Source organism: Antechinus flavipes, chromosome 2 (genome assembly GCF_016432865.1).
Source record: "Antechinus flavipes isolate AdamAnt ecotype Samford, QLD, Australia chromosome 2, AdamAnt_v2, whole genome shotgun sequence".
NCBI classification, from domain to species: domain Eukaryota; kingdom Metazoa; phylum Chordata; class Mammalia; order Dasyuromorphia; family Dasyuridae; genus Antechinus; species Antechinus flavipes.
The window spans coordinates 325,858,144-325,883,088 of NC_067399.1; the positions used below are offsets into that span (position 1 = coordinate 325,858,144).

Sequence of the window (24,945 nt, forward strand, 5' to 3'; positions counted from 1 at the left end):
TTAAAAGAATCCTGGACTTTATATATAGTCATGATAGCCTTTTTTATTATTCTTCAGCTGCAGATAAGGGTCAAGTGCCTGAAGATACCTACATTTTCAAATAATTTTCTTCACCATTAAGATCCACAAATGAATATGAAGAATTCAAAAACAGAAGACTTATATGAAACAATGCCAAGTCCCCAGAATCAGAAAAACAGTGTGCAGTGTATGTAAATACAAACAAAACAAAGACAAAATTTCCTTTGAAAAAGAAAGCTAAATTGTCTTGAAGACAAAAATTCTCCCTTCCTAGCAGTCATTAAAGTGGGGGGTTTAAAAATGAACTTCCACATTCAAAAACTTTCCTTTCCAAATATGTTTGACAAACTTTTTTTCTTTGAATTGACTGATCAGTTTTTTAAAATGGGAAAATGATCATTCTTATATAGTTTGGGAAAAAATATTTTTGTCTGCTTTTTAAAAATCAAAGTCCCACTTTGAGTGAGGGAATTTTGTTTCTGATTAGAGGCAGAATATATATTTTATTTCAAGACAGTGAGATGGTGTTGCACTAGACAATTAAATACATGTTCACACATGTATTTAATTAATGTTAATGTTATTATTAATCAATATTATGTAATAATATAATTATAACATATTATAAATATTTAATATAATATATTTTATCATATATAATACTATATTATAATATTGTAATATAATAATATAAACATTATATTAATAATATTATTAATTATTTGTCATGTGCACATGACAATTAAATATATGTTCACACCACACACACACACACACACACACACACAATATCTACATACACATGTTGTTTGCCTTCAAAACTTCTCAGGTTATTAGTCTTTTCTTTATATTGACATGATAGCCAATAGCCTAAAAATTTCTAGGTAGAGCTTTCTGGATTGCAAAATTTATATTGTGGAAATAACACCAGTACTGGAGTACTTTAAAGTTCTAGAAAAGGAAATTGAAAGTAGTTAGAAGTGATTCTCTTCCTCCCCCTACCCTTTTTAATAAATATGAGTAATTTCTCTCCATGTTTTTGGTAAAGTGTTAAACCTGAAGTTAATGTATTTGTCTTTAACTTTTTAAAGAAACCACTAGTTTTTATTAACTGAATATAGAGCCAAGAAAAAAAAATAATCCTTTATAATCATCCCTTCTGGTGAGGAAGCCATTTGTTTTGTAATGTCACTGTTTTTGGATGAGTAGCTTGGCTTTTGAGAAATGTAATTCTTTCAGACAAAATTATGTGTCTTCAAATAAATATGTCTAAGTATCTAAATATGTATAGTTTTTAATTCTTCCATATTTCTTGTTTGTACCATCACCACCTTCTTCTCTTAATTAGTCTTAGTTTAAAAAAAAAACTAGCTAAAACAAAAAGACTTTTTAAATTAAATTTTACTTATGTGGTATGAAAGCTTTTCAAGACTTTTTGAATTGCTAATTACTTTATTAATAAAAAATAAATATATATATATATAAATAAATTTTAATTAAAAAAAAGCTTCTACTTTTGTAAATTGTTGCCATAAACTTCACATGTACATGTTTGAATGTTGCAATATTTTTATCTTGCCTCCTCTTTGCCTAGGTAAGAATTATCCTTGTTCTCTCTGCATAGAGTTAAGGTTAAACCAGTTAAAGATCAAGGAAACATAAAGAAAGTGTCAAAATGATAGACATTCAAATTTAATTCAAAGCCAGTTTCATGATTTTTATTTTATGTATTTTAATATTTCTCCAGTAGTCTTAAGATTATCCAAGTAATAAAATGAAAAAAGCTATATCTAAATAAACCCACCAAGTAAAATCACCTAATGTTTCATGGTTAGTGATATGTCAATTCCTAAAGAGCCTGGATTTTTTTGTTGTTGTTGTTCTTTTTTGTGTCTAGAGTTTTAGAATAGCGTCCAGCATGTAGGGGGAACTTAATGAATGCTTGTTGATGTTGCCAAATGATTTCTCAAAATATTACTATTAGCTCTGAGTACTTATAACATCATAGATCTAGAATAGAATGATACCTAAATGTCAGTCCAATCTTGAAGTAACTTGACATGAGGTCACACAGGTAGTGGTTTCAAAATTAGATTCTATGACTCAATCAGGTTCTCTTTTATTTAAAAAGTAAAATATCACATTTGTCTTCATTTGAATTCAACTCCTCAGTTGTTACAAAGCCAGTTATTACTTTGACACCCCTCCCCCAATAAATAAATAAATATGTCATCTTTTTACTTCGTGTACCAATTTCAATTTTAGATCTTTTTCTCTTGATTTCTATCTATGTTTGCATGTATATGTATGTGTGTGTATATGTACTTATATATAATAATATGTAGTTATATGTGCATGTACATCTTACCCAAATTTATTCCCAGTAGATATGTGGTATTTTAGGTACTATTTAGGTATATGCAAAGCATATGATGGACATTCAATAAGATTTGTTATTTTATTGTTGACTAATTTAAAAAGTCTGATCTCTATAGACCTGTTTAAAATATAAATTAAATAATCACTTTACCCTAAGTATCTGGCAATTTCATATTCACATTAGAAAATATCTCTGTATCAGATTTAGGTTAAATCAGCCAACATTTTAGGAAAGGGATTTAAAATTTTGAATTGTGGTGCAGAACTATTAGGAGTCACATAATAACTAAAGTTATGTTAGTGGAGATAACTGAAGCTTCCACAATACAAAAGTGATTGATTTGGGTAAGAGTTTTCATTTTTGGCTCTAATACTTCACATAAGTACATAAATTGCCAGCTCTTTATTTGTATATTCTAGAAAGCATCCTACATGTCTTATGAAAAGATTAGTTAATTAATTAATGAAAAGTTAAGCTGATTACATATTTATGTACTTTACACATAGCATTCACAGTTACACATTTGTATGTTTGTGTGTGTGTGTGTGTGTGTGTGTGTATAAAAACACTTAGTTAAAAATCAGTATAATGACTAAAGAGCAAAAAAGGTGTACCAAAAAGTTTCAGAGGTGCAAAAGGAACTTATTTTTGATTTTATAATTATTATACACATGCCTGAAAGGCATAGTAGCATTTAAATAGTTTTTATAATTACTGCAAAGTCTTTCATTCATTTCTGTATTCTTGCCTCATTATCGTACTGTAAATATGTAATGTAGCCCCAAGCATAGTAATAACATTATAATATTTGATGACTACATGAAAACCTTTTTTATTTGGTAACTAATTAAAGAGAAAATTTCACTAAAATATCTTAATAATTACTTATGCTGTATGAATTTGACATTATACTATATTGCTCCATGGGGAAAAAATTAAACAGCTGCTTTAGCTCATTGAATGTTTTTCCAATGATATCAGAATATCATTTGGACATTAAGGGTATAAAGTTTATATTATTCACCAAAAAAAAAAAAAAAGATACTAAAGGCTTGAATTTGGAAGTCACATTGAACCAGTGCATGAAGGTAATGTCTACAAGTGCCTTGGGTTTTTTTTTTTTTTTTTTTTTTTTGATCAAGATACATCAAACATACAGATATAGAAGAAAATGCTGTGACTGAATATATTGACTTACTGACATCCTGAAATCAAAGTTGATGAGAACACATTTAAAGCTGTTACTTACCCATAAGTGCCCATTCTTCAACTATATTTTTAGAATTATAAAAGGGATGTTAAGATATAAATAACCCAAGTAAATATATGGAATAGAAATAAAAGATCATGTGATAAACAGATTAGAGGAGCAAGTAAGGAAATGCCTTTATTGCTATGAAGAGGGGGAAGAGTTCATGATCAAACAGAGAGAGAGAGAGAGGATCACAGAAGATAAAAAAGACAGTCATGGTTATATAAATTAATTATTTTTTCTGCACAAATAAAGCCAGTGGAGTTAAAACTAGAAGGGAAGCAGAAACTGGGAAAATAGTTCTAGCAAATTTTTCTGTTAACAACCTCATGTCCAAGGTATATAAGGAACTTATTTAAATTAAAAAATATATAAGTCATTTCCACATAAGCAGAGAATATGAGCAAGCAGTTCTTAAAGAAGAGACACAACTTATCCACAGCCATATGAAAAAATTATTCTAATCACCACAAATGAATAGATGCAAATTAAAGCAAGTGTGAAATTACACCCCATCCTTTGAGATTGGTAAAGATGACAAAACAAAAACTGACAGCTTTTGGAGGACAGCACAACATTAATGCATTGTTGAAGTGCAGCTGTAAATTGGCCCATTTATTCTGGAATGCATTTTAGAATTGTACTCTCAAATTTTCTAAACTGTATTCCCAAAGAAATCAAGGAAAAAATATTTTAACCGTTCTTTTGGCTATATATATATATATATATATATATATATACACAAATTCCTACATCCATACATAAATATATGTATATATTTAACCAATGCAGGAATTTGTTTTGTTTGAGTATGAGTATGTGTTATAAGAATTTTTTTAAATTTTTCTCCCCAGAAGGAGGGAGAATAGAGAGTACATATTGCCTTAGCATTGCTAGAAAAAGAAGGATCAGAGTCATTGAAGCATTTTTTTTTTAATGCACAGAAAAGAACAGAAGGAATGCCAGAAGGAAGCATAGACAGGACAGTTTTGAAAATTAGATTTTATATTTGTTGTTTGACTTCTTATATTACCTTAAACTTTTGGCTTTTACTTTTAATTGTTGATTTACCATTTTTGAAGAAAAATTAAGAGAGTAAAAAATAAACAAGGTGAAATCCCAACAAGGAAGAAATAAAAATTATCAAAACTTTCTACACATAGTTTTGTATACCATCAAAATAGATCATTTAAAAAATAAGAGTATTATCTACCAAAAAAAATTCAAATTAACATTTATACAGAGACCTTGAATTGTAAGAGACCAAAGAAATTGAATTGTAAAAAAAAAAAACATACCAAAGGCCAAACAAAAGCTCTGCTCTCAGATTTATAGATGATTTCTACAAAACATTTAAAGAATACTCAATATACATGATAAATCATGCGAAACTTATATTTGTATTAGCTATATCACACAAAAATCAAGAAAGACAAAGAAAGTGAGAAAATTATACTTCTGTTTGTACTCTAGAGTTCATTAGTTCTCTTCTGAGGCAGAGAACATTTTTCATCCTGGATCCTTTGGAATTGTTTTGGATCATTGTATTGATTGGAATAGCTGAATCTTTCATAGTTGATAATTGTTATCATTTCTGTATGTTTGTGCTTTAAAAAAAAGGGATAGAGAGGATCACAGAAGATAAAAAGGACAGTCCTGGTTATATAAATTAATTATTTTCTGCACAAATAAAACCGATGAAGTTAAAATTAGAAGGGAAGCAGAACTGGGAAGAATATTTCTAGCAAATTTTTCTGTTAACAGTGTCATGTCCTAAGTTCTTTTCACTTTACTTTGCAATACTCCATATAAATCTTTCCAGTTCTTTATTCCTCATCCTGCTCTTCATTTCTTATAGCATAAAAGTATTCTATCACAATCATATATCATGATTATTCAGCCATTCCCCAACTGATAAACATTCCCTTAGTTGCCACCATATAGAGCTGCCATAAATTTTTTCGTTCAAATAGATCCTTCGCCTTTTTCTTTGATCTCTTTGGGATACAGGTCTAGTAGCCACGATGGTTATTGTTGTTGGTATTTCTGGGCCAAAGGGTTTGCACAGTTTATTTACTCTTTGGGCATAGTTCTTTGTAGGATGCTGCAAAACCCCCTTCCCAATTAACTCATCAGAGACATCTTCAGATACAACGAGAAAGCATTTATGTAATCCCTGCAAGGAAAAGCCCTTTTACACCTGGGGAGCCATCAACTCCCAACATGTGCTCCTGGAACCTGCCCCTGCTTCCGCCTTGTCCAGGAGTTAAACGCAAAAGACCTGAGCCTTCTCATTGGATAAGACTAAAAGGACGTAACCATCCTTGACCAATGATCACCAATGTTGGGTGCGTCCACAGGTCATGTCACTTCCTGAAACTTCACTAACTTCCTGTATTCCAGGGTTCAAAGTTCATCCCTCCAGAGATCATATGACACTCTTCCCCCATCCCCCCAGGGTCCCAGCTCTGGGAACAGGGATCATGTGATTCAATTCTGAGAAATACTTCATTTAATCAGACCCATTCAGTTCTAAATTGTTCTCCAGAATGATTGGACATTAATTTATACCTATTTTCTCTCATTCCCTCTAGCATTTGTCACTTCTGAGAAATGGGAAATGGGACCTCAGAGTTGTTTTAGTGTGCAGTTCTTTAATTAATTATGACTTAGAGCTTTTTTCATATAAATGTAGATAGTTTTGATTTTTTTTTTCTTCCAAAAACTGCCTGTTCATATCCTTTGACCAGCCAAATTGAAGAATTGGCTTTTTTTTTTTTAATATATAAATTTAACTCAGTTCCCTATGTGTTTAAAAAATGAAGCCTTTATCAGAGAAAGATTCTCCAAAATTTTTTGTATTTTCTTGTCTTTTAGCAAAATATAATTTACCTGATAACCTCTTTTAATTAAGGCTATTTTTGTTTTTGTTTTGTTTGAAATGATTACTACTTACCTCTCTTCGGTCTCTTTTTTTTCTTACCTGAAGCATAATAGGTTCTGTTTCATCCCCATACTTTGTCTCTGTCTCTCACTGTGTGTGTGTGTATGTATATCTCTTGAAAATAAATGTAATGTTGGATTCTGGTTGCAAATCCATTCTGCTATCTGCTTCTGTTTTAATGGATGAGTTCATCCCATTCATATTCACAGTTAGGATTACCAAGTATAATTCCTCCCCTTCTGTTTAGCCTTCTTTCTCTCTCTTTTTTTAATTCTGTCCCCCCCTCAAACGTCTGTTTTGCTTCTGATCACTGTCTTCATTTATCTGCCCTCCCTTTTATCACCATCCATCCCATCCCCATTTTTCTTATCCTCTTCCCCTATTTCTCTATTTGAGAAGACAGATTTTTGTGCCCAATTCAATGTGTGTGTATATATTTCCTTTTTGAACTAATTCCAATGAAAGTGCAATTAAAGCATTCACCCCTCTCATTATCCCTCCACTATAAAATCTACCATGCATACCTCTTTTATATGAGATAATTTTCCCCACTGTATCATTTCCTTCCCCTTTCTCCTAGTGCATCCCTTCCTTCTTTTGTTCAAGAAACCATAGTGGCAAGAACCTCCAGATCTATTCGTTGGATATTGCTCTGCTTCTTGCATTTATGATACAGCCAATCACATGCCATACTTAATATCCCATTTCTATGTCTTTGAACTATCTGGCTATCCCTCATGACTGATGTCATTCTCTGTCACATAGAATCCCTTTCTTCCTGTAGGGTACAAACTTAAGTACCTTTTTTCGCATAAAATCTCCCAACTGCTGATGCTATCTCACCCAAGTAACCCCTTGTTTATTTACTTTATATTCATTTATACTTATTGTCTTTATATTTATTTTGCATATACCTAAATATGTCCTTGTAGTGTTCTTTATTAGAGTATAACCTTTTGAGCAGAAGATTGTTTCATTCTTTGTCTTTGTAGTCCTGGCACCTAACAGTGCCTTGTATATAAGAGTAGACTCTTAATATATCTATGTTTATCTAATATATCTATATATCATGATTGATTGATTTTTATTGTTTATTTTGGAACATAAATGGATAGTATGTTTCTAAAGAACAATATCCTTTTATAGTACTACTATATATATCCCCAGTCCCTGCTTCTATATGACTAAGGGCTCCACATAAACCTTGGATTTTTAATTGTTGATAATAGGCTTGTTTAGTTCTGTGGAACCCAAGACTTAGGAGAATGCCTGGTACCCTTTACAACCACACATAGGCAATGCCTTTTGATAATTATTCTTTAAATATCTTAGCATATTCACAAACATAGCTTTTTCTCAGATATTTCATCTTACTTTGGGGACTACTATTGGAACTAAGCAAAATATAGTCAAGTTAAAAGGTTAATGTAGTTGTTTTACTTCTTTGAGACAAATAAAGATATGAAAATACTTATGTTGCATCATAAATTATAACATTTATGCCAACAAAAATGGAAGTAGGTAAATCATAGATAGCTTTTATTCAAATGTGCTCCATCAGGAAATGCAGTAACTGTTCAAAAGTTGCTTCTTTTTACAGAAGGTTGAATCCTAAAGTGTTACACCTCATTTACCAAGGTATTTTGCAACAAGGTGACCCAATTAGAAACAACTCTCAGAACAGAAACAGTAGTGATTCTCTGTATTGCTGTTTGGTATCTAAGGTCTCTGTGGTAACCTTGATCAAAATTATATTAAAGTGCAGGTTAAGTTAGCCTTTTGTCATTTTGCTATTAAAAAGGGTGTACAAGATAATGTTTTTCTTCCTATGTCTAATGATAATCACCTAAAATTATAGACTGAATTAAGGCTTGGAAGATATTTATCTCAGGAAATTGTATTCCTTTTTCATCCTCAAATTAAATGGCTTATGTTTTGAAAACCCATTAAAAGGTTTTTATCCTCAGTTTGACTTCACTATCTTGATGGGTTTTATGTGCTCTAATAACTTTACTCTTGAATTCAGTTAACCACATTTACATACATGATATCTATATGTACAGTGTTTTTATTTCTAATAATCTACGTCTTTGGTCATCTAAAGTGCTGTTTCTGTTTTATGATGGTTACAAATTTAAGGTGTTTATATTTAAAGTAGTTTTTATTACACAAAATAAAACCAATAGAAATCCTGAAATTTCTTATATCTTATTTTTGCCATAACTTATCTCTTCTTTACTTAGTTTTCCATTTGTTTCCTTATGATGTTTTTAAAGATTCAAAGTCTATACTTTCTCTTCTACTGCACATCTCATTGCTGAATTCTTATATATTATATACTCTATATGTTATCAGTGAAGCCAGTAATTTTTTGTATGTTAAATAGTTTAGGAAAAAGTTTTCTTTGTGTGTTTATATTACTAAAAATACTTTTGGAAAATTCTTATATTTCCTACCTTGCTTAAATTTAAAACAAATTCTATATTTTTACTCTACTGAAAACTATCATTTTTATTAGATTTTTTTTCTGGTAGGGAGAATCATATCTTAAGGTTATTTACTAAGAAAGTTGTCAGGGGCAAGTAAGTGGCACAGTGGGTAGAGCACCAGCCCTGAAGTGTCAGATCTGGCCTTAGACACTTAACACTTCCTTGCTGTGTGACCCTGGGCAAGTCACTTAATCACAGTTGCCTCAACAACAACAAAAAGAAAGATATAAGAAAGTTGTCAGATCTCTAATATAATCTTAGGTAAGCTATTCAACACCACATTTCACTAATTTAAGTCTTTTAACCCTGTTTCCTGTTTATTTCACTGAGTTTCAAAAAGAGGGGAAAGGAGATATTATCTAAAAAGAAATAGGCTAAACATAGACTTAATTCTATCCTTGCTATAGGTTATTTGTAAGGCCACTGATTTAATAATTTGGTTTTTTACATTTAAACTCCCTCCTCCCCCAATTATATGTACGTCTGGTCATGTAAAATATATCTCCATGTTATGTTCTGAAAGAAAACACAGGCCAAACACATGCACCCACAAAATAAAGGAAGTAAATAATAGTATATTTTGATCTGCATTTAGACTCCATCATTTCTTTCTCTTAAGATGTAGAGCATTTTTCATAAGTCCTTTGGAGAAAGCAGACCCAAGATGGTGCAGTGAAGGCAGCTCCCAAGCTCTTCTCCCAAGCCCCTCCAAATGCCTTTCAGTAATGTCTGTAAGAGAGCATCAGAACCCACAAAATGACAAGAGTGAAATAATTTTCCAGCTGTACGTGGCTTGGAAAGTTGGCAGAAAATATTTGTTATGTCAGGGTGTATCTGGAGTGTAATTACAGTGTAGGCCATGTCAGCAGCAGGAAGCTGCAGGGGGCTTCTGATCTGTGACACTGGCAGTGATCTCCAGACACCAAGGATAGCTCTGCAGGAAAGGTTTGGTGTCAGAGGACCTCCAGCAAATGAGGGTTGGGCTTTGAGAGCTATTGAATAAGCAGCAGTAGCAGCAGATCTTTAGTAGCACCAGTCGACCACAGCAGCAAAAATGACCATGGCAGTGACAGTGACCTTGACCATGTTCCAGAGTTTTCGGCCCACGGGTAGGGGAGCCAAACAGCTGGTCAGAGAGAGATTGCAGAGGCTTCTTTACTGGCACTGAGGCAGTATTCTGATGCTTTGCCCATATTTAGACCCACATTGCAGTTCTGGCTCACAGTACAGATTCCCAGAAGGGTCTCTGAAAACAATTGTACAAAACCCCTGAAGCTTGGAGCATTGAATCCTTCACCCTGAAACAAAGCCCTATTTTAACAAAGAATTAAAAACCAAGTAATAGGCTGGAAAAATGAGCAAACAACAGGGAAAAGATTCTGATCATAGTAAGTTACTGTGGTGACAAAGAAAATCAACACACTCAAAAGATAATAACAAAGGCAAAGCTCCTATATGCAAAGCTTCCTAGAAAAATTAAAATTGGCTTCAGGCCATGGAAGAGGTCAAAATGGATTTTGAAAATCAAGTAATAGAGATAGAAGAAAAGGGGAGAAGAATTGAAAGTGGTACAAAAAAAAAATACAAAAAGCTAATGAGGAAGAATACCTTAAAAAGCAAAATTGGCCAAATGGTAAAGGAGCTACAGAAACTCATTGAGAAAAATAATTCTTTAAACATTAGAACTGAGCAAATGGAAACTAATGACTTGATGAGAAATCAAAATACAATAAAACAAAATCCAAAGAATGAAAAAGTAGAAAACAATGTGAAGTATCTCATTGGAAAAACAACTGACCTGGAAAATAGATGTAGGAGAGATAATTTTAAAATAATAATGTTTGTAGACCAGTATCCTCAGCCCTCAACCTGGGACCCTAGGGGAGGCACAGCCAGATGAATGCTACTGCAATTGCACAATTACAACTATGGAAGACCCAGAAAAGAAAGTTCTTGCCACCAAAGTCCTTGGCACTGGTGAATGGTTCAGCATTAGAAACTTAGATTGCTAGAAATTGCTAGAAAATAATGTTATAAAAGCAGTGTTAAAATCTACATTGCCACTTAAGCCCTAAGGATCATAGGATTTTTCCATCTGATTTACTGATGAAAGCTTCCATACTTTTTTCTTTCCCATTAAAATGTAAGCTTCTTGAGAGTAGGAACTTTTTTTTTCCTATTTCTATCTCTGTGTTCAGCACATTGCTTTGTACATAATAGTTGATAAATGCTTCATTCCTTAAATAATATTCTATATATGTACTATAATTTGCTTAGCAATCCGCCATATAATGGCACTGAAGTTAGAACAAGCATAAATCATGGTCACTGAGTCTCAATCGTTGAATAACAGAGATGGAGCCAAGATGGTAAAGGATGGAAAGAATTTTTTCTAAGCTCTCCCAACATTGCTCTCCAAATAATTTTCCATTTATTTGTTTATTTTTGCTGAGGCAATTGGGCTTAAGTGATTTGCCCAGAGTCATGCAGCTAGGAAATGTTAAATGGCTGAGCTCAAATTTGAATTCAGGTCTTCCTGACTTCAGGGATGGTGCTTTATCCACTATGCCAGCTAGCTGCTCCCAAATAATTTTAAACAGTACATCAAAACAGCTTGGGAAGACAGAAAGAGAGGTCTGTGGACACTGAAAGAGAACCGGCCAAAAGCACGGTTGCCAGCTGTAGCTCTTGGAAATGTTGGTGGCAACGGTAGAAGTGGACATATCAGCAATAGAAAGGAGAACTTGGCACAAGAGATAGTAAATGGATCAAACACTTGTCACAAAGAGATTAAGGGGATTCTTGTGCATATAACCAGTTGTCATTTGGCAATCCATTGCTTATTCCCAGTTCTGAGTAATTCCAAAGAAGGGAAAAGCACTTGTAGTCACAAGGGAACAAGAGCCCTCCATGAGTAAGGACCAGAACACAGTCCAGGAGAAAGCACTGACCACACATTTCCCTAGGTTACATTACCTTGGAAATATCAAAACCTTAAAGGCTTCTACACTCAGTTATAAAAACAGCAGGACACAAAAGCCTAAGTTTGGCACAACCATCCCATCTCCTTTCCTCCCTCCTCCCCTCCCCAGTTAAACAGTTAATACAAAGTCAAGAAGTAGCCTGGAAAAATGAGCAAACAAATAATCATTTTAAAAAGTAATCTGCCCATATGGTGACTAGAAACCATAAGGCACAAACTCAGAAGATAATTTGAAAAATCTTCAAAGAATCAAAAAAAAAAAGCAAATTGAACACAAATTTAGCAAGAATTCCTAGAAAAATTAAAGGAAGAGCTTTTAAAAGAGAGCAAAAATTTAAAAAACAAAAACAAATAAGAGCACTAGAAGAAAGACTTGGCGGGAGGAATGAAAGCAAATGAATGCAAGAAACCTATGAAAAAGAATTAACATCTATCTTAGGGAAAAGGCATAAAAAATGAAAAAAATGATTCCTTAAAAATCAGAATAAGCCAATTATTAAAAAGATGTAGAAAAACTCACTGAAGAAAATTCTTTTTTAATAATAGCTTTTTATTTTCAAAATATATGCAAAGATAGTTTTCACCATTCACCCTTGCAAAACCTTGTGTTCCAAATTTTTTCTCCCTAGCTTTCCACTCCATCTCTTTTCCTAGCTAGCATGTAATTAACATATACAATTATTTACTTGTTTCCATAACTATCATATTGCATAAGAAAAATCAGATTAAATAGGGGAAAAAAGAGAGAAAGAAAACAAACAAAAAAAAAAAAAAACAAGCAAATAACAAAAATGCTGAAAATACCATTTTGTCATCCATATTCTGTCCCCACAGTCCTTTTTCTGGAGGCAAATGGCTTTCTCCATCACAAATCTACTGGAAATGGCCTGAACCATCTCATGGTTGAAAAGAGGCCACATGCATCAGAATTGATTATCACATAATCTTGTGGTGTGTACAGTGTTCTCTTGGTTCTGCTCACTTCATTTAATATCAGTTCATGTAAATCTTTCCAGGCCTTTCTGAAATCTTCCTGCTGATTATATCTTGTAGAATAATAATATTCCATAACATTCATATACCATAACTTATTCAACCATTCTCCAACTGATGGGCATCCACTCAGTTTCCAGGTCTTTGCCACTACAACAAGGACTGCTACAAATATTTTTGCATATGTGATTTCTTTTCCCCTTTTTATGATCTGTTTGGGATACAGGCCTAGTAGAACCAATGCTGAATCAAATAGGTATATACAATTTGGTAATTCTTTGGGTATAGTTCTGAATTGCTCTCCAGAATGGTTGGATCAGTTCACAACTCCATCAACAATATATTAATGTTGGCTAGAATGACAGGGAAAGATAATGCAGAATGTTGGAGGGGATGTGGGAAAACAAGGACACTAATACATTATTGGTGGAATTGTGAATATATCCAGCCATTCTAGAGAGGATTTGGAATTATGCTCAAAAAAATTATCAAACTTGCGTACCCTTTGATCCAGCAGTGTTACTTCTGGGCTTATATCCCAAAGAAATATTTAAAAAGGGAAAGGGACCTGTATGTGCAAGATTGTTTGTGGCAGCCCTGTTTGTAGTGGCCAGAAACTGGAAACTGAGAGGATGCCCATCAGTTGGAGAATAGTTCAATAAATTGTGGTATATGAATATTATGGAATATTATTGTTCGGTAAGAAATGACCAACAGGATGAATACAGAGAGGCTTGAAGAGATTTACATGAACTGATACTAAGTGAAATGAGCAGAACCAGGAGATCATTATATACTTCAACAACAATACTATATTGTATAAGGATGTATTCTGATGGAAGTGGATTTCTTTGACAAAGAGACCAACTCAGTTTCAATTGATAAATGATGGACAGAAGCAGCTACATCCAAAGAAAGAACACTGGGAAATGAATGTGAACTATTTGCATTTTTGTTTTTCTTCCCGGGTTATTTTTACCTTCTGAATCCAATTCTCCCTGTGCAACAAGAGAACTGTTTGGTTCTGCAAACATATATTGTATCTAGGATATACTGCAACATATCTAACATATATAGGACTGCTTGCCATCTGGAGGAGGGGGTGGAGGGAGGGAGGGGAAAAATCGGAACAGAAGCGAGTGCAAGGGATAATGTTGTAAATAAATTACCCTGGCATGGATTCTGTCAATATAAAGTTATTATAAAATAAAATAAAATCTATAAAATAAAATTTAAAAAAAGACCAGATTTCAGAAAGGGCTGGAGAGACTTACATAAACTGATGCTAAGTGAAATGAGCAGAACCAGGAGATCATTATATACTTCAACAACAATACTATATGATGATCAATTCTGATGGATGTGGCCATCTCCAGCAATGAGATGAACCAAATCAATTCCAATAGAGCAATAATGAACTGAACCAGCTACACCCAGTGAAAGAACTCTGGGAAATGACTATGAACCATTACATAGAATTCTCAATCCCTATATTTTTGTCTGCCTGCATTTTTGATTTCCTTCACAGGTTAATAGTATCCTATTTCAAAGTCCGATTCTTTTTGTACAGCAAAATAACTGTTAGGACATGTATACTTATATTTAATTTATACTTTAACATATTTAACATGTATTGGTCAACCTGCCATCTAGGGGAGGGGATGAGGGGAAGGAGGGGAAAAATTGGAACAAAAGGTTTGTCAATTGTCAATGCTGTAAAATTACCCATGCATATAACTTATAAATAAAAAGCTATTTGAAAAAATAAAGGGAAAAAAACTATATATTAATGTCCCAGTTTCCCACATCCCCTCCAACATTTATCATTATCTTTTCCTATCATCTTAACCAATCTGAGAGGTGTGAAATGGTATCACAGACTTGCCTGAATTTGCATTTCTCTAATCAAAAGTGATTTAGAGCATTTTTTTATATGACTAGAAATAGTTTTAATTTTTTCATTTGAAAATTGTCTGTTCATATCTTTGACCATTTATCAATTGGAGAATGACTTATATTCTTATAAATTTGAGTCAATTCCCTATATACTTTAAAAATGAGGCCTTTATCAGAATCCTTGAATGTAAATTTTTTTTTCCGGTTTATTTCCCTTCTAATCTTGTCTGATAAAGATGTGTACAAAACCTTTTTAACTTAATATAATCAAAATCATCCATTTTGCATTTCATAATGTACTCTAGCTCTTCTTTGTCCATAAATTCCTTCTTTCTCCACAGATCCAAGTGGTAGAGTTGAGGTGTTACGTGTGAATAAAAACATAGTTTCTGCCACACTATTTTCTAATTTTCCCAGCAATTTTTGTCAAATAGTAAGTTCTTATTCCAGAATCTGGGGTCCTAAGGTTTCTCATATGCTAGATTATTAGGGTCATTGACTATTGTCTTGTGAACCTAACCTGTTCCATTGGTCAGCTATTCTATTTCTTAGCCCATACCAAATGGTTTTGATGACATCTTTAAAATATAGTTTTAGATCTGATACAGCTAGGCCAACTTCATTTGCAATTTTTTTTCATTAATTCTCTTGAAATTCTTGATGTTTTGTTCTTCCAGATAAATTTTGTTATTATTTTTCCTAGCTCTGTAAAGAAAATAATTCTTTAGAAATAAGAATTGATCAAGTGGAAGGATTCCATAAAACATTAAGTAATAATAAAGTTAAAAATTTAAAATTAGAAGAGAAATAAGAAATATCTCATCGAAAAAATAATTGAATTTGAAAGCCAATTGAATTGGTCTCAAACTTAAATGGTTCTCTTAGAAGATCCTAAAAAGAATTTTTAAAATCAAGTAAGAGAAATAGAAGAAAAACAGGAAAAAGAAATGAGAGCTGTGTAGGAGAATTGTGAATAAAAAGTCAATAGCTTAGAAAAGGAATCATAAAAATTGACTGAAAAAAAAATTCCTTAAAAAATAGAATTAGCAAATGGAAAAAAAAAAATCCACTCACAAAACCACTCTTTTAAAAGTAGAATTGGCCAAATAGAAAAAGAGGTTTAAAAAAAAAGCTAGAGAAGAAATAATTCATTAAAAATTAGATTTGGAAAAATGGAAGTGAATGACTTAATGAGACATCAAGAATCAATCAAGCAAATTTTCTAAAAAATGAAAAAAAACTGAAGAAAATGTGAAATAACCTCATTAAAAAAAACAAACCAACCGGAAAATAGAACTAAGAGAGATAATTTAAGAATTACTGGATTACATGAAAGCCAGGATCCAAAAAAAAGAGCCTGACAACATCTTTCAAGAAATCATCAAGTAAATCTGCCCAGAGGTGAGATTAGGGACTTAGAAAAACTCAGGAACTTTTAAAAAATAATTATAAAATATTTTTTGAATAAATAAAGTCACATCTGAATAATTGGAAAATATCAGTTGCTCATGGGTAGGACAAGTTAATATAATAAAAGTGACAATTCTACCTAAATTAATCTACTTCAGTGTTATGCCAAACTGTCAAAAAATTATTTTGTAGGATTAGAAAAAATAATAAGAAAACTCAACTGTAAGAACACAAGGTCAAGAGTATCAGAGAAATTAATGAAAAAAATGCAAAGGAAGATTGTAGCAGACCTAAAACTATAATAACTAGCAGTCAGCAAAACCTTTGTGGTACTGGCTAAGAAACAGAATGATGGATCAATAGACTAGGCTAGGTACACAAAACAAAATAGCGACTATAATAATCTACTACTTGATTAAACTCACATTGTAGCTGCTGTGATAATTTTTGACAAAAATTGCTGGTAAAACTGGAAAATAATATGGTAGGAAATAAGCATAGATCACTTACCTTAAGGTTAAAATGGGTTCATAATTTAGATATAAAGAGTGATTCTATAAACAAATTAGGAAAACAAACATGGTTTACTTACCAAATCTTTGGAAAAGGGAGGAATTTATGACAAAGAAGAACTAGAGGTCATTACGGAATGAAAAATGAATAATTTTTATTACATTAAATTAAAAAGATTTTGCATAAACAATACCAATGTAGTCTAGATTAGAAGAGAAGCAGAAAGCTAGGAAACAATTTTTACAGCTAATGTGTCTGATAATGACTTCATTTCTAAAATCTATAGAAAACTGAATCAGATTACTTAGAAGACACGTCATTCCCCTATTAGTAGGCAACGTCTATAAACAATATTCAGATGAAAAAATTAAAGCCATTTAGTCATAAGAAGAATGCTCTAAACCACTATTGATTAGAGAAATGCAAATTAAAGCAGCTTTGAGGTACTATGTCACACTTATCAGATTGGCTAAGATGACAAGAAAAAATAATGATAAATGTTGGAGGAGGTGTGGCAAAACTGGGATACTAATGCATTTTTAGTGGAGTTGTGACCTGATTCAGCCATTTGGGACAATAATTTAAAGCTATGCCGGAAAAGGCTATCAAACTGTGCATAAAACACAAAGCAGTATCTCTACTGGGTCTGTATCCCAAAGAGGTCATAAAAGAGGAAAAAGGACCTACATGTGCAAAAATGTTTGTAGCGGCCCTTTTTATCTAGGAGAGGAACTGGAAGTTGAGGAATGACTGAATAAGTTGTGCTATATGAAAGTGAGGGAATATTATTTTTCTATTAAAAAAAAACTCAACAAAAAATTTCAGAATGGTCTGGAAACACTTCTATGAACTGATGCTGAGTGAACTGATCAGAACCTGGAAAGTTACATGGTAACAAGATTATGTGATGATCAACTATGATGGACTCACTCAACTCTTCTTGGCAATGTAGTTATCCAAGACAATTCCAATATGCTTGAGTTGGGAAGTGCCATCTGCATCCAGAGAAAGAGTTAAGGAGACTGAATGTGGATTGAAGCATAGTATTTTTGCCTTTTTTGTTTGTTTGCTTTTTTTTCCCATGACTTTTCTCTTTTGTTCTGATTTTTCTTTCATAACAAGAGGGAGGAAGGGAGGAAAATGTCAGAACAGAAAGTTTTACAAAAATGAATGTTGAATATTGACATGTAATTGGAAAAATAAAATACTATTTAAAAAATAAATTAAAAAACTGGGACAGTTAAAAAAAAGAGAGAGAGAAAAGAAAACTCAAGACTCTTCTGGCCTTTTATACTCTATTGCCCAATAAGTTTCATGACTCCCTCTTATAGGGTTTGTAACAAAATACAGAACTCTCAAATTGGAGTTTAAATTTCTTCATAGTCTGGCTCCACTTTACCTTCAGATATGCCTATTATACTATTCCCCTTGTGTTCTCAAGTGGCCTCCCTGTCATTTCCTAAACTTGACATTCCAACTCCATATATATGCCTTTTTATATACTGTTCCCAAAGAGCAATTTGCCTCTTATTCATCTTCTCTTCTTAAAATACTTAACCTCTGTGTCATAGGAACAGTATATATTAGTTTGTTTTTTCTTTAAAATGTTTTGAAACCACTCTCAAAATTTAATTGGGGGGGGGGGGTAATAGCTAAATGGCACTGTGGAAAGAGCACTGGCCCTGAAGTCAAGAGGAGTCTGGGCAAGTCACATAATTCTAATTACCTTGCAAAAATTCCACAAACAAACAAATAAATCTTAATTGGCCCAAGAGTCAAAAACTTAAACACTGATATTGCTTTTTTGTTATCTGAAGTTTAAAAAGAATGTGTCTTGGGTTCTTACTATGGCAGATGCTAGAAGGAAACTCTGGCCAGCTGAATCAGTTCTGTCTCCTTCCTGAATAATTTTTCTCTCTTAATGTTAATAAACTTTGCTCCTTAGGTGGTCTGTAAGTACTCTCACTTAATTATAGTCCTGAACCTAAGTCTAATATGGCTTCAAACACAGTTTTACTTAAGTTGGTGTCTCCTACTTGAAACCTTTCTTTTCCCTTCATAGTAGTTAGTGTTCTTTTTTTCAGATTATCCTGTATTTACTTGTCTGTTTATAAGTATATTTTCGAGGAGAAAGTAAGTTCCATGAAGGTTTAGGACTTTGATCTTTTGATTCAATCAACCCTATGCTTATATAGATAGTTATAGTTTTAATGTAAGATTATAAAGCTAAATTACGTAATGGAGAAAGGATAGTTACTTCTAATTCTGTAGTATTTGAAATCTTTAAAGCTCCTATCTTTTCCTAGATGTAAAAATGAGTGGACTACATACACTATACGTTTTAATTTTCTCATGTAGACCTGGCTGAAAGTTTGTTTTTTGATGAAAAAAATTTAACATTTTTCATGTTCATAGTAAATAAGTTAAAAATTTGAGTTTTCCAGATGATTAGAGATAGAAGATAACTAAAAGAAAATGTAGTCTAACCTCTCCCTCATTTTATCAATGAAGAAGCAAGGTGCCAAGAGTTTTAAATAATTTCCCCAAAGTTACTAGTTTAGACTGAGATCTTTTCACTTGAAATCCAATATTCACCACCGATTGGAGGCCAAAAGTTATATAGAGTGCCCCATAATCTTAGTGCAATTATCAAAGCTGCTTACAAATGCACTAAAACTTTTGGGGCACCCTATGTCTAGTTTTTACTCATACATTTATAAACAAATTTATTGATAGTCAAAACATATAGTTTTTTGTTGTCTTTCTAATAGAGCATATACATATCCCTTAATGTATCCATTCAGAGTTGGCCTATTGATCTGCCCAAATCATTTTTGAGGGTTTTTTTTTTTTTTTGGTTGTAGCTATAAAATTAATCTCAAAAATCTAACCAGATCCTAAAACAATCTAAAATCTGCTAGTTACTATAATAAACTATTGTATTTATTAGTATCAAAAGATAACAAAGTGGTTCTTAATGTGCTGAGAAGGAAGAAAAGAGAGGAAATTAGAAAACAAAGGAAATAAGAAGATTAGAACCAGGTGAACCAGATCAGATGTGCCAGGAGGCAAAATGACCTCCCCAGGATCACAGAGGTAGCAAGTAAGGAGCAGAGCTGCAACAATTTGGAATGCTTTTCGGGGCTGCCAGGTGCCACAGTGGATAGAGCACCAGCCCTGAAGTCAGGAAGACCTGAGTTCAGATCTAGTGTCAGACACTTAACATCTCCTAGCTGGGTGACCCTGGGCAAATCACTTAATCCTGATTGCCTCAGCAAAAAAGAAAAAAAAATGCTTTTCCCACAGCACCAGACTGTATCTCAGGCAATAGCCATCATCCCATATGCTTGCTTTTCTTTCTCTACAAAATATTTATGAAGATGATTTGCACATATATCAAGGGCATCTGTGATGAAGGGTATGAGAAGGAAATAAGAATTTTTGGCAGTCTTAACAGTTGGTCAAAAGTTGAAGGAAATATAAGATGCCACTAGTTTGTTGATAATTTAAGACATTTAATTTTATAGAACAAAATGCCATCTTCTTAGACTCTTTCTCACCAAAATATTTACCATTCATTTGTTAAAATCGTACAAGATGTCTTCTAAGATGTACCAACAGAAATAACTTTTTTTTTTTTTAACACTCTGATTATAAATATCATGTAAGGCAGTAAATAGGAAGAAGTACTCATGAAAGGTATCTACTGCTCTCACAAAGGACATTCATCAGAGTGCAATGGATGAAGAATTCTCAATAGATGATAAAATCTTCCATATGGAAGATTTATTTGCATAGTCAGGCAGAAAAGTCAATATACTGACTGTGCATGACAATGTGTGCCTTATTCCAATAAACTCTTGGTAAACCTTTTGATTTCAGGAGTCCTTTCTGTTCGTAAAAATTGAGAATCCTAAGAGCTTTTTAAAAAGAGGTGATATTTATCAGTAATAAAATAACAATTTACCAATAATAAAAACTACTTTGGGTACTCATGACATTTTATTAGAAACAACTATATTTTTCAAAATAAAAAGAATTAGTGAGACAAATGGCATTGTTCTACATATTTTATAAATCTTTTTAATGTCTGGCTTAATAGACTCTTAATGAATTCTCATCTGTTTCTACATTTGGGATATGTTTTAGTTTGCAGTATATAAAGAAACCTATCACATACAAATACACAGTTGGAAAAGGGAGGAGAATTTTAATATTACATCTTGGTATTATTATAAAAACAGTTTTGTCCTAGCAGACTCCTTGACAAGTTGATCCATGGACCACCTTTGAAGAACTTCTGCTAAACTCTACTTTAGCGTCAGTCTTCCTGAGTCACACATGAACACTACATTCACCAGAGTTCTGGGGTCTCTTTGTGTAAATTTTTCTCTCGATTCACTCCCCATTAGTTCATACAAATCCACTTCTGAATTCCTTCTCATTCAGAGCCTTGTGTTTTATAATTCTCTTTATGTAACTCACAGCACATTACATACTAGGCATGGCAACAAATATGTGGTGATTAATGTAAGCATTATTTAATGCTTTTATAATGTAAACATATTGAAATTGAAATTAATTTTTTAAAATTTTGTTTTCACTTAGGTGATCAGTTGTAAAGGTCAACACAGTATCTCTTATACTTTGTCAAGAAATCAAACAGTAGTGGTGGAATATACACATGATGATGATACTGATATGTTCCAGGTAACTTAATTTTTGAAAATGGACATTTTTATGTTTTTGAGCATTTTAAATACCTGTTTGTTTTCTCAGCACTTCTCCCTTTTGATGTGGAATCTGAATTTTAAGTTGAAGTCAATCTCATATATAAGGTATAGGTAGTCATAGGTAATCCAAAAAATAATTCATGTTATCAAAATATTTGGGGTTTGAAATAATTTTGTCCTTCACTTTAAATATAGATTTATCTCAAAACAAAAATGAAGCCATTCTATAATGGCATGACAAGATAAAATTGGAAAATTATCTGTCTTCTCTCATCCTGTTTCTTTCATAGACCCTACCTCCAGACCCCATCATGTATCAGGTGATAGAGATATCACCTGTCCCTTCTCTAACAAAAATCACATGACTAAAAGATCTAGGCCTACTTTCTAAAATTTAAGATTTATATCTTTTGGGGAAGAATAACTGCTTTGATTTGAGTACTTTTCTTATGATTGGCTGTCCTAGATTTTTTTTATAGCAACAAAGTACTTAACTACAGTAACTGACAGTAAGAATTGGAAAACAAGTTCTGTCAAAGAATTTACTTTAATATTCTTTATACAGTATAAACTTTTTAAAATGTCCCTTTCAATTAAAACAAGAAAAGAAAAAGAAACAAGAAAATTAAATAATTTACTAAATAACTTCATTTACAATTGACATTGTCTTTTCACAACTTCAAAATGATCTTGTTTTTCTTTTGGATGTTTTTAGATATTGGCTAATGCATAATTATAAATTTTAAGTCATCTTTCTAAATATATAGATAAATTCTTTTACTCTTTTACAATAAAGAGGACAACAATATATAATCATTCTCAGCATATTCTTTTAAAAAGAACTTTTAAGTTAATATAAATAATCATATAGCAGGTTAAATAAAAATTATTTAGGTTGTTATAATGGTAATATTTTCCTTTAATAAATTTTTATCTCTATACTATTCAGGTAGAAATACTCATTAAATGCCTCATTTATCATCTCTGACATAAGGTAGTCTATATTTTGTTATCTGGTGTAGTCGCAAATTATTTTCTTTTTTGTTCTCCTCTTTACAAATGCTGAAGGATTTGATGGAATTTTGGTTATCCTCTAATACTAACCCACACAATTCCACAGTGATTTATAAATAAGATCATCCTTGAATCTGACTTGTAAGTTTACCTTTTCAAAGTCCTTTATAAAAATGCCTTTATTTCTAATCTTTCCAGATCAAAACATGCCATATTTTATCTTCCTTAATTTGTTTTCTGTTAGTTATCACTTTTGTTTTAAGGAATTATTTTCTAATAATATTAAAATTAGTAGTTTTTACTACTAAGTCTAAATCATTATGCCTTGTAATAATAAACATTGTTAATGGCAGGTAAAAACAGTTATGGAATAGATGTTAAGTAATTAAGTAATTACAATTTCCATTTCTAACTTGAATTGTGTCATTCTGAGTTTAAGGTTAGTCAGTTTAGGGTGCTAGAGAAGTAAGCGCTTGTCATTTGAGGCAATAACTTTACATTTAAAGTACATATTGCTATCTAAGGCAGATATAGTAGTATAATTTCACATTAGCATCATTGGAGCCAGCCTGCTTATTTATACTTGAAACCACAGAGGTTCCCATAGCTGAAGTAACTTGCCTGAAGTCAGAATGTCAGTAGTGTCAGACTCAGACTGGGACCCATGTCCTCTGAATAGAAATCAAGCACTATTTTCTTCCTGGTGCATAGAATCAATTAGATATTTTATTACCTAACTCAGATTTCTTTAGGAGATACCCCATATTATGTTAGCTTCTGTTTGATCTTCTTGTGCATATCTGTCATGAAATGGTAATAATATAATGGTTACATATATCCCTTTGTTTGGCAAATATGTTATAAAGGCTGTTATAAAGGTCATTTTCTGCTTCATTTCTTAACTAGTCTTAATCACTGAGAGCCTCAGTCAAACTGAGGCCTGTTTAAGACCTTAGCTTAAAAAGGCCAAGGACTCCCACTGCATCCAGGGCCATCTCTAGTCATCCTGATCAATATCTGGCCATTGGACCCAGATGGCTCTGGAGGGAAAAGTGAGGCAATTGGCTTTGCCCTACTCTCCCTCACTTAAATCCAGTTCACTTGCATGTCATGGAATTATCTCCCTGATGTCACAGTCATTTTTGGGAATGAAGAACAAATAATAGCAACATTAAAGCTGTGGGCCAAGAACAAGTCCCTATTTTGAAGAAACTTCTCCCCATAATAAATCTGGATATCTGGGGCAGATGGCATAAATGGAGCAAGAGTTTTCTGAATACAACCAAGAAAGATGTTTAAAGAAGAACTTTAGTTTCAACTATTTGTAGATAGTGTAAGGGCTTTTCTGTCAGCTGTTAATAAGAAGAATAGGGATATTTGCCAAGAGCTAAGAATCCTTGTCTGACTGTAGCTGGAATAGAGTGGTCTGTTTGGACAAACACAAGCACAATAGCATCCTGACTAGGATGCAAGAAACTATTTAAATATTATTTAATAGTTTTAAATTATAATATTGTCATGTATTGAATCACATAGAATGAAATGGATTTGGTAAATTTTTTTTTTTTTTTTTTTTTACCAAATTAGGTATATCATTAAGATTTGCAAATCCTTCAAAATTATGTTTTGTCTGAGAATGTATTGTTGAAGAGCCATTCTGAAAGACAACACTTTTGAGAATGTTATATTTATCACTTACCTCAAATAAGAGCTTCAGCATTAAGTGATGTATCAACTCCCTGATGTTGCTGTCCCCATAGTTAAGTAACTGCCAAGCAAGATCACTTTAAATTATTTGCTGTATTCATATGTATTCTTTACAGGGGCGGAAATCTACTTAAGGTGGGAGGGGCAATAATGATTAACATTTTATCTACCCAAAAGAACATACTTTTTCTTAATGCACAGAAGAAAACAGAAGGGTGAAAACTAGAACACAAAAAGGTAGAACAGTTTTGTTAAAGCGTATGTCTGTGTAGAGAAAGGTTGAGATAAATACCTAATGAAAACACGTGTCAACATTAAAAAAAAAAAACTGTACACACCAAATGTTCACAATTTCTCATACCTCTCATTCTTTTAAAAATATTAAGTATGCTTTTTGATGATAGAGTTCATGATAAAAAAGATCATCATTACTTCATTCCATATATTTCCCAGTTAATAGGTAAGAATTCTCATTGCTTGGAGCTATCAGTTTTAATCAGTGCCCAGTTTACATAATTTACAAACTTAATGAACCTTTTAAAAAAAAGAGCAATAGTGATAGTGCTCTACCCAGAATTGGTATCATTGGGATACCCTCAGAGTCAGAAGA

The 24,945-nt window shown here is 32.4% G+C and overlaps 1 protein-coding gene across 1 annotated transcript in view; it reads left to right on the forward strand.

Annotated features, from left to right (window-relative positions):
* PELI2 (pellino E3 ubiquitin protein ligase family member 2) overlaps positions 1 to 24,945 on the forward strand; it is a 118,619-nt gene that overhangs the window by 81,068 nt on the left and 12,606 nt on the right. Inside the window, exon 3 of the mRNA XM_051977722.1 lies at positions 21,490 to 21,591. Coding sequence (XP_051833682.1) covers positions 21,490 to 21,591 — 102 coding nt within the window. The remainder of the gene's footprint in view (positions 1 to 21,489; positions 21,592 to 24,945) is intronic.